At 44.2% G+C, this 17,991-nt stretch overlaps 1 protein-coding gene across 1 annotated transcript; it reads right to left on the reverse strand.

Moving 5' to 3' along the window:
- Positions 1–4,095: 4,095 nt before the first annotated feature.
- TMEM88 (transmembrane protein 88) lies at positions 4,096–17,360 on the reverse strand. The gene is made up of 2 exons (XM_077473561.1): positions 17,058–17,360; positions 4,096–5,379 (listed from the first exon to the last, which is right to left on the reverse strand). The coding sequence occupies exons 1-2, from the start codon at positions 17,298–17,300 to the stop codon at positions 5,131–5,133; spliced, it is 492 nt and encodes a 163-aa protein (XP_077329687.1). The 5' UTR covers positions 17,301–17,360; the 3' UTR covers positions 4,096–5,130.
- Positions 17,361–17,991: the final 631 nt, after the last annotated feature.

Here is a 17,991-nt window from a genome sequence, read left to right on the forward strand (position 1 = left end):
AAAATTGGAAAAATGACTGAAGGTCCACTTTAAGGATTATTTAAAGTAAGTAAAATAGATCCCTCCAGAAACAGTAGATCCATCCAGCAACAGTAGACCCTATGCAATAAAATACCCCCTAACAACAACAGTTCCACCCCAGGAACAAAAAACCCCCACCAGCAAAAATAGATCTCCCAACAGCCACCATTAATAAACACTTCAACAGCCAGCAATTATAGACCCCTCCCTCAACAGTAGATCCCTCTGAGCAACAATTGATCTCTCCAGCAACATATGACCCCCCCCCAGCAACAATAAACCCTTCCCTCAACAATACATCCCCCCCAAGCAACAATGGATTCTCCAGCAGCCAGCATGAATGGACCCTACAGCACAACCCCAGCACCCCTCGTCATTGCAAACATTTGTAGCTGGAGGTGCCGGAGCTGTGTTCTCCCCGTGATCCTGTTGAGATAAAGCCCTGAATGTAACCATGTAAAAATATCCATACCCGGAATTCTTCTATAAAGATGAACTATGGCTAAAGTAAAAAATGACCTTCACTAGAATTACCATACGGGTTTTGTTCTTCTGAAGCCTCCTGTAGCTTAGTTTGTTAACTGTTAATCCTGCCAGCAGATCCATTTGTCACTTCCCTTTTTGAAAGTCCAGCTACATAGGGTGACAACGCTGCTGTGTGATCTGACTACAGAACGAACTGTTGTCACCCCTTTACAGGAAGTGAAGCATAACAGACCTACTGGCTGGATCATTAGGTAATAAAACTTTGTTACCGAGTGGACTCATAAACTGCTGTGTTAATGCTACTGACATTTTTTTTATTTTGCCCGTAGTTCCACTTTAAAGAAAACCTGTATGAAAAGATACACAGGGTCCTCCATTACCAGCCCTCTTTCTGAGGATGATAGATGTCTAGTAGACATGTGCAGTTCGTTTCGATACAAATTGAAATTCGGACACATTTTTCGCTATTTAGAAATTCGGATGTATCCCAATTTCCGAATTACAATAGTAACAATTTAACCAATTTAAACAAATCTGAAATAATGAAACTTTCAGACGAAATTCAAATCGTTTTTGAATCGAATTCGAAACGTTTTCGAATTGAATAATTTTCGAATTTCCAAAGAGAATCAAATAGAATATAAAAATAAAGGGATAGAATAGAAAATAATAGAATAGAAGATAAAATAATAGAATATAATAGAGTAAAACAGAAACAGAATACAAAATAACAGGATGGAAAAAAATAAATAGCAAATAAAGGGATAAAATAGTAAATAAAAGAGTTGAAAAGAACAGAGTAAAACAGAAAAAATATAGAATATAGAAAATAAAAGAACAGAAGAAATAGATTAGAACAGACTATAGACTGAAATAAATTAGACTATAACCATCTTCTAAAATTCAAATTTTAAATAGAATAAATTTGAATTAGAATAGAAAAGAATAGAATTGAAAAGAAAAATAAAGAAATAGAATAGAATAAACTATAAAATGGAAGAAATTTAAATATAACCATCTTCTAAAATTCTCATTTTAAATAGAATAAATTTGATTTAGAATAGAAAAGAATAGAATTGAAAGGAAAAATAAAGAAATAGAATAGAATAAACTATAGAATGGAAGAAAATAGAATATAACCGTCTTCTAAAATTTGAATTTTAAATAGAATAAATTTGATTTAGAATAGAAAAGAATAGAATTGAAAAGGAAAATAAAGAAATAGAATAGAATAGGCTATAGAATGGAATAAAATAGAATATAATCATTTTCTAAAATTCAAATTTTAAATAGAATAAATTTGATTTAGAATAGAAAAGAATAGAATTGAAAGGAAAAATAAAGAAATAGAATAGACTATAGAATGGAAGAAAATAGAATATAACCATCTTCTAAAATTTTAATTTTAAATAGAATAAATTTGATTTATAGTAGAACAGAAAAGAATAGAATAGAAAAGAATAGAATAGAAAATATTACAATAGAAAATAAAATACTAAAATAGAAAAGACTAGAATAGTATAGAATAGAATAAACAACAGAGAAGAATAGAATAGAAAGAATATAACTTCAAATTTTGAATAGAATAAGTTAGAATTTGAATAGAAAAGAATAGAATATAATAGAAAAAGAATAGAACAGAAAATAAAAGAAGAAAATAGGATGGAATAGAAAGAATATATCCATCTTCCAAAATTCAAATTTTGAATAGAATGAATTTGATTATGAATGGAATTCAATTCGAATGGAATTCAAATTTGAATTGATTCAAATTTTCCAAATTTGACCCGATTCGAATTTGAATAAATGAAGCGAATTCCGAAAACAAATGAAACTAATTTAACTAAACAAATTTATGTAAATACTGAATCGAAATGAAACGAAGCAAAAGAAAAAATAAACAGAAAAGCACACAGGTAAAGTAATACACATACGGGTGGTAACGTGTTTTGATACAGTATGATCATTTGATCAACCAGTTGCAACCAAACAAATCAAACTGCATACAAATGCAACGTTCAGTCAACAAGTAAATCAGTCCTTTTCCATTGAGATTGCTTCCATTTTCCCTAACAGTCTGTGCTAAAAACCAGAAACAAACTGTAGGTAGTGAGACGCTACCCCCCCAAAAATCGAGTGTCGCGATCAATTTTTTGCTTCTTATTGAAGGATGATCTGTAGCAATGGAAGGAAAAGCCTGCAGGGTCTTCAGGATCTGGATATATATGGACAGTTCCATGCTATGGGTCATGTGAAGATTTGGTAAGATGATCAGGTCCATGCTATGGGTCATGTGAAGATTTGGTAACATGATCAGGTCCATGCTATGGGTCATGTGAAGATTTGGTAACATGATCAGGTCCATGCTATGGGTCATGGGAAGATCTGGTTATATGAACAATTCTGTGCTATGTGCTATGGGAAGATTTGGAGATATGGACAGTTCCATGCTAAGGATCATGAGAAGACCTGATTATATAGACAGTTCCAGGTTTCTGGAAAATCTGGTTATATGGACAATTCCATGTAATTTGTCATGGGAAGATCTGATGGTATCAACATTTCTGAGCTATGGGATATGAGTAGATCTGGTTATCTGGACAGTTCTGTGCTATGGGTCATGGGAAGATCTGGTTATATGGAGAGTTCCATGCTATGGGTTATGGGAAGTTCTGGTTATATAGACAGTACAATGTTATGAGTCATGGGAAGATCTAATTATAAGAACAGTTCTTGTGCTATGGATGATGGGAAGATCTGGTTACATACACAGTTCCATGTTATGAATCATGGGAAAATCTACTTGTATGGAGAGTTCTGTGCTATGGATCATGGGAAGATCTCGATATATGGACAGTTTCCTTGTCATGGGTCATGGGAAGATCTCGATATATGGACAGTTTCCTTGTCATGGGTCATGGGAAGATCTCGATATATGGACAGTTTCCTTGTTATGGGTCATGGGAAGATCTCGATATATGGACAGTTTCCTTGTCATGGGTCATGGGAAGATCTCGATATATGGACAGTTTCCTTGTTATGGGTCATGGGATAATCTGGGTATATACACAGTTCCATGTTATGCATCATAGGAAAATCTGCTTGTATGGAGAGCTCCATGCTATGGGTCATGGGAAGATCTAGTTATACACACAGTTCCATGTTATGGATCATGGGAAGATCTGGTTATATACACAGTTCTGTTCTATGTTTTATTAAAAGATCTGGTTACAGTATATGGACAGTTCTGTGCTTTGGGTCACTGGAAGTTCTGGTTATTTGGACAGTTCCATGCTATGGGTTGCAGAAAGATTGTGTCACGTGGACAGTTCCATGTTATTTGTCATGGGAAGATCTGATTACATGTACAGTTCCATGCTATGGGACATGGAAGATCTTATATAGTTCTGTGCATGGGTCATGAGAAGATCTGGTTATATGGACAGTTCCATGCTATGGGTCATGGGAAGATCTTGTGTTTATGGACAGTTCAGTGCTATGGGCCATGAGAAGATCTGGTTATATGGACAGTTCAGTGATATGGGTCATGGGAAGATCTGGTTATATGGACACTTCCGTGTTATGGGTCATGTGAAGATCTGGTTATATGGACAGTTCCATGCTATGGGTCATGGGAAGATCTTGTGTTTATGGACAGTTCAGTGATTTGGGTCATGGGAAGATCTGGTTATATGGATACTTCCGTGTTATGGGCCAAGGGAAGATCTGGTTATATGGACAGCTCTGTGCTATGGATCATGGGAAGATCTGATTACATGGACAGTTCCATGCTATGGGACATGGAAGATCTTATATAGCACTGTGCATTGGTCATGAGAAGATCCGGTTATATGGACCTTTCTATGCTATGGGTCATGGGAAGATCTTGTGTTTATGGACAGTTCCGTGCTATGAGCCATGAGAAGATCTGGTTATATGGACAGTTCAGTGATTTGGGTCATGGGAAGATCTGATTATATGGACACTTCCGTGTTATGGGTCATGGGAAGATCTGGTTATATGAACAGCTCTGTGCTATAGGAAGATTTGGTTATATGAACAGTTCCGTGCTATGGATCATGGGAAGATCTGGTTTTATGGACAGTTCCATGCTATGGATCATGGGAAGATCTGATTTTATGGACAGTTCCATGCTATGGATCATGGGAAGATCTGATTTTATGAACGGTTCCGTGCTATGGATCATGGGAAGATCTGGTTATATAAACAGTTCCATGCTATGGATCATGGGAAGATATGGTTATATGGACACTTCCGTGTTATGGATCATGAGAAGATCTGGTTATATGAACAGTTCCATGCTATGGATCATGGGAAGATCTGTTATATAGGCAGTAGCATGTTTTGAGTCATGGAAATGCTGGGTATTGTACTTCCAAAGCAGCTGAGAAATAACACAAGGCCACTGTGTTCTTTGCTAATAGTATGGTACATTGTAAAGTCCTTTGTACGTTTTGAATAGTTCTTCAGGGATGATGCGGCATAGCGCTTGCAGTAGTGACATCATAATGAAATCAGCAGGTCCCAGATAGGCATAGTTTTAGAAAGCAACGCGGTCATTGTGGCATCACACAGTCAGTAGGGTGACCGGATGTCCCCTTTTCACACCCAGGCCTTGCTCTGTTTGGGGCTCTCCTTGGCCGGGGTTCTCTGGACCCTGCCACCTTCGTACATGGCCCGGCTGTAGGGCAGGAAGCAGGAGCCAAGGTGGAAGCCGCGGACGATGCGAGCGTAGCCGGCCAGGCCGAGGATCAAGAAGGGCAGGAGCAAAGCCAGTCCAAAGACCAGCAGTGTCACACAGGCTGCCGGGGTCAAGATGGCGGGGCAGAGGGTCTCCTTCGCTTGGCGGAACTGGGGAGGAGAGATAAACGGAAAGGGTTAGAGCAAAACATGCCAGGAGCAGTGGATATAAATATATAAATGCATAGTTATATATTTTTTTTGAATGATAGCTATTGAACTAGATAAAAAATAATTCAATGGTGAGTCCACCCAAAAGTGATATTTGACCTATAGGTGGAGCCTGATACTCCAAAAGAGAGACCTCCCTTCCAGCAGGTGTGCAGACCCATGAACCCAGAGAGCACCCAAGCAACAGACTGCCAAGTGGTTTACAACTTTTTCTTTTAGGACCCAGTAGTGTCATCACTGGGTCTCTGTGCTTCTCTTTGCAATGCAGGCAGATAGTGGGTGGTGGGAGAAGCTGGCAGGATACTGAACATAGCTTGCTGAAAACATCAGAGCTGCCTCAGTACATTCTGCCATGAGCTCTCAGGCAGTCAGGCTGGGGTGGAAAGGGCTAGATGATGCTGGGTGACCTCCACTCAGGATATGAGGTGAGCTTCATCTGGCTTTCTGCAGCTTCTAATACACGTTGTTAGAAGCTCACAGTGTGCAGTGAAATCGGGTGAGGAGCCGGTGCAAGACTGAAGGGAAGGCCGGGTGTCACATTTAAGAGGTTTAAGCAAAGTGTCCAGGCGAAGGCTCTCATTGGCTGCCAGTTTTGGAATATCCTGGCTGATATACCGATCAGGTGAGGTCAATTTTTTTCTGCAAAAGGGAAGTCTATCTAAAAGTACACCATTCTGAGCGATGAGGACAAGGGCCTCTTCCCTACAACCCTGGCCCGGTAGGGGTGGGGGTCTGCAGGCATGGGGCTTTATTGGAATCTCGATGCCCCATTTAACAATAATCTGGCATTAAGTCCCCCCTTCCCAGCGAGGACACAAACACAGGATTCAAACAGCACCCCCACACCCACCACAGGGGTTCTGCTCTTCCCCCCTAGTCATCCAAGTTAAAAAAAAATTGGCTGGAGCGGTGATCTCTAAACTGCAGCCATTGTTTGCCTTTATCTTGCCCTTGGAGCACTATCTACTGATACCAATAATGGGGCACTATTCCTCCCACTGAAATCAATGATAGGGCGCTATCCCTCCCACTGACACCAATGATGGGGCACTATTCCTCCCACTGATACCAATGATGGGGCACTATTCCTCCCACTGAAATCAATGATAGGGAGCTATCCCTCCCACTGACACCAATGATGGGGCATTATTCCTCCCACTGACACCAATGATGGGCCATTATTCCTCACACTGACACCAATGATGGGATACTATTCCTCCCACTGACACCAATGATGGGGCATTATACCTCCCACTGACACCAATGATAGGGTGCTATTCCTCCCACTGACACCAATGATGGGGCACTATTCCTCCCACTGACACCAATGATGGGGCATTATTCCTCCCACTGATACCAATGATGGGGCACTATTCCTCCCACTGATACCAATGACGGGGCACTATTTCTCCTACTGATGCCAATGATGGGATACTATTCCTCCCACTGACACCAATGATGGGGCGCTATCCCTCCCACTGACACCAATGATGGGCCATTATTCCTCCCACTGACACCAATGATAGGGCACTATTCCTCCCACTGACACCAATGATGGGGCATTATTCCTCCCACTGACACCAATGATGGGGCACTATTCCTCCCACTGACACCAATGATGGGCCATTATTCCTCCCACTGACACCAATGATGGGGCACTATTCCTCCCACTGACACCAATGATGGGGCGCTATCCCTCCCACTGACACCAATGATGGGACATTATTCCTCCCACTGACACCAATGATAGGGCACTATTCCTCCCACTGACACCAATGATGAGCCATTATTCCTCCCACTGACACCAATGATGGGGCACTATTCCTCCCACTGACACCAATGATGGGGCACTATTCCTCCCACTGACACCAATGATGGGCCATTATTCCTCCCACTGACACCAATGATGGGGCACTATTCCTCCCACTGATACCAATGATGGGGCACTATACCTCCCACTGACACCAATGATAGGGTGCTATTCCTCCCACTGACACCAATGATGGGGCACTATTCCTCCCACTGACACCAATGATGGGGCATTATTCCTCCCACTGATACCAATGATGGGGCACTATTCCTCCCACTGATACCAATGATGGGGCACTATTCCTCCTACTGATGCCAATGATGGAGCGCGATCCCTCCCACTGAAACCAATGATGGGGCATTATTCCTCCTACTAATACCAATGATAGGACGTTATTCCTCCCACTGACACCAATGATGGAGCGCTATTCCTCCCACTGACACCAATGATGGGATACTATTCCTCCCACTGACACCAGTGATGGGGCACTATTCCTTTCACTAATACCGATGATAAGGCACTATTCCTCCCACTGACACCAATGATGGGGCACTATTCCTCCCACTGACACCAATGATGGGGCACTATTCCTCCCACTGACACCAATGATGGGGCACTATTCCTCCCACTGACACCAATGATGGGGCACTATTACCCACGCCACTAGCCACTGTCTGGCTCCTTCATAATCTGAAGGACAGTAAATTGTCCATTTGTTTAGAAAGTTTGGAGACAGCTGGGCTAGAGTTATACTTTAGATCCCAACTTCAGACTAGGAATAAGTAAAAACTCCTGAGCGGGATCAGCAATAACCAGGAACAGGCTCCACCTCCTCCCACCCTGCCTTTGTCTCCATTGTTGAGATTTAAGTCACTTCCTGTCCCAGTGCCCACACAGGAAGTGAGTGGAAATCTACAAAACAGGATTACTAACAAAATTAAGAAAAAACTGAAAGGCGTTCTAAACCTTCCCCACTCAATCCAACACCGTATGGAGGTCAGCCTTAAGACTGCGCCTGTAATGATTTGCATTTATCAGCACCTGGGTGCGTCCACTGCTGGATTACACAGTTACTAATGGTTAGTGCTGTCCATGGTGCGAATCCCCCCCCCCCCACCCCCAAACAAAAACACTTGTTGCAGTTTTAGAGACCAAATGTGAGGATTTCCATTGCACAGCAGAAGGCAGCTATTTGTTGCACAGATATGATTTTGCAGTTTATGTTATGGGGGGAACATAAGATGATGATTGGGGGAGGGAGCGAGGGCTCCATGTGGTACCAGACGCTGGAATGTGTGAGGGAGGCACACCCGTCTACATACATTGGATCTCTATATACAAACTCCTAAAGCACGCTACAATACCTAAAGAGGAACCCCAACCCGCTCCTTGTTATTGCCAAGCAATGCCCGATCCCTGTGATCCCGGGGGACAGTAGGAGGAAAGGAAAAATGGGATCATGTTCGTAAACTTGCTTGATTTATTTGTAACTATTACACCCGCTAGATGCTGTCTGGAATAGTCAGGGGTGACATCAAACAGGGGCACCCCCGACAATGGCGGAACTCATATCAGCAGCCACACATACACTATATTGTCAAAAGTATTGGGACACCTGCCTTTACACTCACATGAACTTTAACCTCTTCAGCCCACGGAAGATTTTTACCCCCTTCCTGACCAGAGCACTTTTTGTGATTCAGCACTGCGTCGCTTTAATTGACAATTGCGCAGTCGTGCGACGTTGCACCCAAAGAAAATTGATGTCCTTTTCCCCCCACATATTATTAGAGCTGGGCAATTTTCTCCAAAAAAAAAAAATCTGCGATTTTTAAAAAAGAAAAACGACTCACGATTCACGATTTTTTTTTATGGACACCGCGTCGGTCCTGAGGAGCTGCGGGCAGGAGTCTTTAGGCGAGGACGTGGCTTCGGCCTAGTCCTCGGCTTCGCCTAAAAACTCCTGCCCGCAGCTCCTCAGGACCGGTGCGGTGGCAGTGCCGGTCCTGGTGAAAAAAGAAAAACGATTTGCTGAAATTTTGAATCAATTTGACCTCTCAACTCGATTCAAGATTTAAATAGATTTTTTTCCCAGCCCTACATATTATTATTATTTATTATTATTATACAAAATGTATATAGCGCCAACAGTTTACACAGCGCTTTACAATGTATAGGGGGGACAACACAATTACAGTACAGTTCAATACAAAAAATACGGGAGGGCCCTTCTCGTAGAGCTTACATTCTAAAGGGAGGGGGTGGTACAAAAGGTGATTTCTTTTGGTGGTATTTGATCACCTCTGTGGTTTTTATTTTTTGTGCTATAAACAAAAAAATAGTGACAATTTTGAAAAAAAAACAACAATTTTTTACTTTTTGCTATAATAAATAGCCCCCAAAAATATATAAAACATTTTTTTTTCCTCAGTTTAGGCCGATACGTATTCTTCTACATATTTTTGGTAGCTTTCTCATATTTTTTTTGCTATAATAAATATCCCCCAATAATATATATATATATATATATATATATATATATATATATATATATATATATATACAAATAAAGTTTATCTAAAGTTTAAATAAAGTTTAATAAAAGTTTATCCTCAGTTTAGGCCGATATGTATTCTTCTACATATTTTTAGTAAAAAAAAACAAAAAAAAACGCAATAAAAGTATATTGTTAGGTTTGCGCAAAATTTATAGTGTCTACAAAATAGGGGATGGATTTATGGCATTTTTATTATAACATTTTTTTTATTAGTAATGGCGGCGATCTGCGATTTTTATTGGGGCTGCGACATTATGGCGGACACATCGGACACTTTTGACACTATTTTGGGACCATTGTCATTTATACAGTGATCAGTGCTATAAAAAGGCACTGATTACTGTGTAAATGACACTGGCAGTGAAGGGGTTAAACACTGGGGGGGCATCAAGGTGTAAACAAAATGTAAACAAATTTGAAAGAAGAAAAAAAATATTTTTTAATTTTTTTTTCTTTAAAGTAAATTCAAATAGCAGTGGATCGTCTGTGATAACCTCCAGAAGGTGATGAGTGGGTAATACCCCATCAAGGGGTTAAGTGTGTCCTAGGGAGTGATTCTATCTGTGGGGGAGGAGCTACTAGTCCCATGACAGCGATCACTGCTCACGATCACAGGGAGCAGTAGATCCCTGTCATGTCACAAGGCAAAACGGGGAAATGCTTTGTTTACATAGGCATCTCCCCGTTCTGCGGCTCCGTGACATGATCAGCGGGAGACCGGCAGACATCGAGACCAGCAAACATTGAGGGGCTATTATCCGATGCACACTAGCCCATTATGCTTTTACTTTTGCAGGGGAAAAAAGAGGGAGTAAAACACATCAGGGTTTACTTCCTCTTTAATGCCGCGTACACGTTCGGAATTTTGGTCGGAAAAAGCTCTCTTGGTTCTCCCGACGGAATTCTGACGAGATATCGCTCAAGCTGTCTTGCATACACACGGTCAATAGCCAGTAGCCAATAGCTTCCGTTTCGTAGTTGAATCTGAGCATGCGTGAGTTTTTGCGCATCGGAATTGCATACACACCATCGGAATTTCCAATAGAAACTTTTTCCGTCACAAAAATTGAGAACCTGCTCTCAATCTTTTGCTGGCGGAAATTCGGCCAGCAAAGTTCCGATGGAGCATACACACGGTCGCATTTTCAGACGAAAATCTCTTATCGGTCTTTTGCTGTCCGAAATTCCAACCGTGTGTACGCGGCATAAGAGTTCCCTTTACTGGAACTAAGGGGCCAAGCCCAACTGCTAAAAAACAAGCCCACACCCTAATCCCACTAAATGATTTGGCCAGTGCACAAAGCAAGGTCCATAAAGACATGGATGAGCGAGTTTGGGGTGGAGGAACTTGACTTGAGTCATTGACCACAACCCAATAGAACATGGGGATTGCGAACCTCTGATGTGATTGGAGGACCTCTGATGTGATGGTGGACCTCTGATGTGATTGGATGACCTCTGATGTGATTGGAGGACCTCTGATGTGATGGGGGGGGGGTCCTCTGATGTGACTGGAGCACCTCTGATGTGATGGAGGACCTCTGATGTGATTGGAGGACCTCTGATGTGATGTGGGATCTCTAATGTGATGGAGGACCTCTGATGTGATGAGAGGTCTCTGATGTGATTGGAGGACCTTTAATGTGATGGGGAATGTCTGATGTGATTGGAGGACCTCTGATGTGATGGGGGACCATTGATATGATGAGAGGACCTCTGATGGGATGAGAGGTCTCTGATGTGATGGGGGACTTCTGATGTGATTGGAGGACCTTTGATGTGATGGGGGAACTCTAATGTGATGGGGACCTCTGATATGATTGGAGGACCTCTGATGTAATGAAGGACTTCTGATGTGATGGGGGACCTCTGATGTGATGGGGGACCTCTGATGTGATGAAGGACTTCTGATGTGATGGGGACCTCTGATGTGATGGGGGACCTCTGATGTGATGGTGGACCTCTGATGTGATGGGGGATCTCTGATGTGATGGGGGACCTCTGATGTGATGGGGGACCTCTGATGTGATGAAGGACTTCTGATGTGATGGGGGACCTCTGATGTGATGAAGGACTTCTGATGTGATGAAGGACTTCTGATGTGATGGGGGACCTCTGATGTAATGAAGGACTTCTGATGTGATGGGGGACCTCTGATGTGATGGGGGACCTCTGATGTGATGAAGGACTTCTGATGTGATGGGGGACCTCTGATGTGATGGGGGACCTCTGATGTGATGGGGGACCTCTGATGTGATGGGGGACCTCTGATGTGATGAAGGACTTCTGATGTGATGGGGGACCTCTGATGTGATGAAGGACTTCTGATGTGATGGGGGACCTCTGATGTGATGGGGGACCTCTGATGTGATGGGGGAACTCTGATGTGATGGGGGACCTCTGATGTGATGAAGGACCTCTGATGTGATGGGGGACCTCTGATGTGATGGGGGACCTCTGATGTGATGGGGGACCTCTGATGTGATGAAGGACTTCTGATGTGATGGGGGACCTCTGATGTGATGGGGGACCTCTGATGTGATGAGAGGTCTTTAAAGTGATGGGAGGCCTCTGATGTGATGGTGGACCTCTGATGTGATTGGATGACCTCTGATGTGATTGGAGGACCTCTGATGTGATGGGGGGGGGGGTCCTCTGATGTGACTGGAGCACCTCTGATGTGATGGAGGACCTCTGATGTGATTGGAGGACCTCTGATGTGATGTGGGATCTCTAATGTGATGGAGGACCTCTGATGTGATGAGAGGTCTCTGATGTGATTGGAGGACCTTTAATGTGATGGGGAACCTCTGATGTGATTGGAGGACCTCTGACGTGATGGGGGATCTCTGATGTGATGAGAGGTCTCTGATGTGATTGGAGGACCTTTAATGTGATGGGGAATGTCTGATGTGATTGGAGGACCTCTGATGTGATGGGGGACCATTGATATGATGAGAGGACCTCTGATGGGATGAGAGGTCTCTGATGTGATGGGGGACTTCTGATGTGATTGGAGGATCTTTGATGTGATGGGGGACCTCTAATGTGATGGGGACCTCTGATATGATTGGAGGACCTCTGATGTAATGAAGGACTTCTGATGTGATGGGGGACCTCTGATGTGATGGGGGACCTCTGATGTGATGAAGGACTTCTGATGTGATGGGGGACCTCTGATGTGATGGGGGACTTCTGATGTGATGGGGGACCTCTGATGTGATGAAGGACCTCTGATGTGATGGGGGACCTCTGATGTGATGGGGGACATCTGATGTGATGGGGGACCTCTGATGTGATGAAGGACTTCTGATGTGATGGGGGACCTCTGATGTGATGAAGGACTTCTGATGTGATGGGGGACCTCTGATGTGATGAAGGACCTCTGATGTGATGAAGGACTTCTGATGTGATGGGGGACCTCTGATGTGATGAGAGGTCTTTGATGTGATGGGAGGTCTCTGATGTGATGGAGGACCTCTGATGTGATTGGAGGACCTCTGATGTGATGGAGGACCTCTGATGTGATTGGAGGACCTCTGATGTGATGGATGACCTCTGATGTGATTGGAGAACCTCTGATGTGATTGGAGGACCTCTGATGTGATGGAGGACCTCTGATGTGATTGGAGGACCTCTGACGTGATGGGGGATCTCTGATGTGATGAGAGGTCTCTGATGTGATTGGAGGACCTTTAATGTGATGGGGAATGTCTGATGTGATTGGAGGACCTCTGATGTGATGGGGGACCATTGATGTGATGAGAGGACCTCTGATGGGATGAGAGGTCTCTGATGTGATGGGGGACTTCTGATGTGATGGAGGACCTCTGATGTGATGGGGGACCTCTAATGTGATGGGGACCTCTGATATGATTGGAGGACCTCTGATGTGATGAAGGACTTCTGATGTGATGGGGGACCTCTGATGTGATGAGAGGTCTTTGATGTGATGGGAGGTCTCTGATGTGATGGAGGACCTCTGATGTGATTGGAGGACCTCTGATGTGATTGGAGGACCTCTGATGTGATGGAGGACCTCTGATGTGATTGGAGGACCTCTGATGTGATGGAGGACCTCTGATGTGATTGGAGGACCTCTGATGTGATTGGAGGACCTCTGATGCGATGGAGGACCTCTGATGTGAGGGGGACCTCTAATGTGTGGAGGGGACCTCTGATGTGATGAGAGGTCTCTGATGTGATTGGAGGACCTCTAATGTGATGGGGGACCTCTGATGCGATGGAGGACCTCTGATGTGAGGGGGACCTCTGATGTGTGGAGGGGACCTCTGATGTGATGAGAGGTCTCTGATGTGATTGGAGGACCTCTGATGTGATGGGGGACCATTGATGTGATGGGGGACCTCTGATGTGATGAGAGGACCTCTGATGGGATGGGGGACCTCTGATGTGATAGGAGGACTGTGATCTGAAGGGAGGGGGTTTAATGTGATGGGGGGGGGGGACTCTTATAGGAAGTTTGGGGGGGGGGGTAAGCGTTTTGCCTATTTTTAAAGGGATCCAATGGAAAAAATGTAGAAAAACCCTGCAGCATGTGATCGCTCAGAATGGTGTGCTCAGCAACATGTGGCTGATTGATTTGACTTCAGCAGCTATCCTCTGATATGCAGCGGGTAAGAAATCTACAATTGTGCAAAGAAAATACTTTACAATGTGAACAGCGAGGAAATTCATGGCACATATTACAGATTACTGGTGTCATTATTATTATTATCAGTCCAGAGGAGGTTACACTTACCTACCACACTTACAGTATATATGAGAAAAGATAATCTGAGCATTATATATATTCCCTAGAGACAATGAAGCCAGGACCCGGTGCTGCAAGGCAAGAGTGATAACCAGTATAGGCACTGTGATGCTAGGTTCAGGTAAGACGTATAATACTGTGGGGGGAGCATTAGAGTGTAAGCTCCTCTGGTTGTAAAAAGTAAGAAGTATGTACCATTTACATTTAGTTCATCATGCTGTGATTGGATTGGGAACCTTTTTTTATATGAAATATTCCATTAAATATTATTGGTAGACTTGCTGTTGCAGAAGAGGACCAATGGTCTTTAATACTTGGCATGGTCCTTGGGGACTGGCACCGACCAATGCCAACATCTGGCAGGTCAATAAAGCCTTGTCATGCAGCGGTTTGCTCATTCCCCATTCCAGTGACTATGGGATCGGCACCAACCAATGGCAACAATTGCTGATCAACAAGTCTAGGTACCAATTTTCTCCCCCTCCCCCCATTTCCCTGACTATGGCACTGGCACCAACTGATATCAACACCTGGCTGTTCAATAAGTCTTGCCACCAATTTTCTCACTTCTCACCTCCACCCTGCCCTTTCGCTGACTATGGGACTGACACCAACCAATTCCCATACCTTGCCAGTTAATAAGTACTGGCATCAAATGTCTCACCCCCACCCATGCCTTTCACTGACTATGGAACTGGCACCAACCAATGCCAACACCTTGCCGGTCAATCGGTACTGGCATCAAATGTTTCACCTCCACCCTTTACTTTCACTGACTATGGAACTGGCACCAACCAATGCCAACCCCTTGCCAGTCAATAGGTACTGGCATCAAATGTCTCACCTCCACCCTTTTCTTTCACAGACTATGGGACTGGCACCAACCAATGTCAACCCCTTGCCGGTCAATAGGTACTGGCATCAAATGTCTCACCTCCACCCTTTCCTTTCACAGACTATGGGACTGGCACCAACCAATGCCAACCCTTTGCCGGTCAATAGGTACTGGCATCAAATGTCTCACCCCTACCCTTTCCTTTCACTGACTATGGAACTGGCACCAACCAATGGCAATACCCACGAGGATACCCTGTGGTCTTGAGGTGCCACCGAGAAGGCGACCATCCAGGAGCTGGCAACCACGCACATCGCTGCTTACCCCAGCAGGAATATAAGGGCTGGACATCCCAGGGTCTGATACATAAAGGAGGGAGGACAGTTCCAGATATACCCCCACTTTATGTGATCTACCCCTGCAGGAGTATGAGGATCTGGTGAGTGGGGAACTGAAGGGGGGGGGGGGGCACGAACGACAACTCACGCTGTTTGCACAGGATTTGACCTATGAATGGTTTCTGCACAGGGCACTTTGGATTGCTTCACTTATAATTAGCACTACAGATTGGATTTATATACCAGTATTTGCACTTTCACGTCGTTAGTCATCACTGGAGGTCAGGTGATAGGCAGCGCCACCCACCCCTGTATATATATATATATATATATATATATATATATATATATATATATATTCTTTGAATGGCAATACCTGACTGGTCAATTTATTCACCCTTCCCCCCATTTCGCTGACTATGGGACTGGCACTGACTGAACTGGTCAATAAGTCTTGGTACCAATTTTCTCACCCCCTTCCTTTTCACTGACTATGAGACTGACACCAACCAATACCAACCCCTGGCATGTCACTAAACCTTGGAATGCAGTAGTTTTCTCACCTCTCATTCCACTGACTATAGGATTGGCACAGACCAATTTTTTTCACCCTCCACAATTTCACTGACTTTCAAACTGGCATTGACTAATACCAACACCTAGCTGGTCAATAGGTCTTGGCACCAATTTTTTCATACCTACCCCTTCCTTTTCACTGACTATGGGACTGGCACTAATTAATGCCAACACCTGGCTGATCAGTAAGTACTGGCATCAATTCATCCATTTTCTTACCTCCACCCTTCCCTTTCACTGACTATGGGATTGTCACCAACCAAGGCCAACACCTTGCTGGTAAATAGGCACTGGCATCATATTTCTCACCTCCACCCTTCCCTTTCACTGACCCTGGGACTGGCACCAATTAATGCCAACACCTTGCCGCTCAATAGGTACTGGCATCAAATGTCTCACCTCCACCCTTCCCTTTCGCTGACTATGCACCTGACACCAACCAATGCCAACACCTGGCTGGTCAATAAGTACTGGCATCAATTTTCTCACTCCACCCCTTCCTTTTCACTGACTATGGATCTGGCACCAACCAATGCCAACACCTGGCTGTTCAGTAAGTCTTGGCACCAATTTTCTCAAACCTCTCTCCCCATTTCATTGTGGGATTGGCACAAACCAATGCCAACAACTGGCTGGTCAAGGAGTCTTGGCACTAATTTTCTGAACCTCCCATAACAATTCGATCAATTCCACTGACTATAGACCCAGGAGCAGCACAGGGCACTGACCTTTGGATGGCACAGGAATCCATAGAGCAGCATGACAGCAGATGGTAGGAGGGCTCCTCCGCACATCACAATGAAAATGCCCAGGTTGGCAGCGCCCACTAGCAAGTTGTGGCCAGTGATGAGGACGGCACAAGCCCAACAATCCAAGGGTTCCCTGGGGGTGGGGGGCGCCGGAGTGTAAGGCGGTGGCAGGGTTGGCGTATCTTCACCCATGGCTGCCAGGCTGACCTCAGAGCGTGGCATGAACCTCTGTGTCTCCTCTATGAGTCTTTCCTTCCAAATGGAACCCCTTTCCTCTCCTTCTTTGGTCCCTCACCTCCCCCCTCCTCTTATCTAGGAATGCAGCTACTTCACTCCCCTTAATTCTCTGTGTGATGTCTCAGGAATGTCAGGACTCCACATCCCCCTATATACCACCCCACAGACTGACCTGCCTATGGACTGAGTGTCAGCTCTCTGGTCCAGAAGTATGACACGGAATCATCCAACACTGATCAGAGTGAGAGATTATGGTCCTCCTGTGTTAGTCATCAGTAGGATCATGGAGGGTTCACTATCTTCATTTCATTTGATTTACTGACAGATAAAAGTTACAAGCTGTGGAGCTTAGGTCTGCCTCTCCTAAACAGGGTGATACAATGTATCATTCTGACATCCCTATAAAAGCAATCCGGGGTGTTCTATCAGCCAATGGGCTCAGAGCGCTAATATAATGACGGTCAGGGATCATCAGCGGATAATGCACCTTGGTGTTGCAGCGCTGGCGTTCTGGGTTCAGCTTCTACAACAGACCCTACACACAGTGTGGGTGTTCTGGTTTCCTAGTGCAGCCTGGAAATATACCCACAGGTTCACGTAGATCTGAATCCTATCTAGCCTCTTCAGCTCTGGAAGATTTACCCCCCTTTATGACCAGCTGCAATGTCGCAGTCCC

The sequence above is a fragment of the Lithobates pipiens genome, unplaced genomic scaffold (genome assembly GCF_037356315.1).
Source record: "Lithobates pipiens isolate NorthernLeopardFrog02 unplaced genomic scaffold, aLitPip1_a1.2 Scaffold_8, whole genome shotgun sequence".
NCBI classification, from domain to species: Eukaryota; Metazoa; Chordata; class Amphibia; order Anura; family Ranidae; genus Lithobates; species Lithobates pipiens.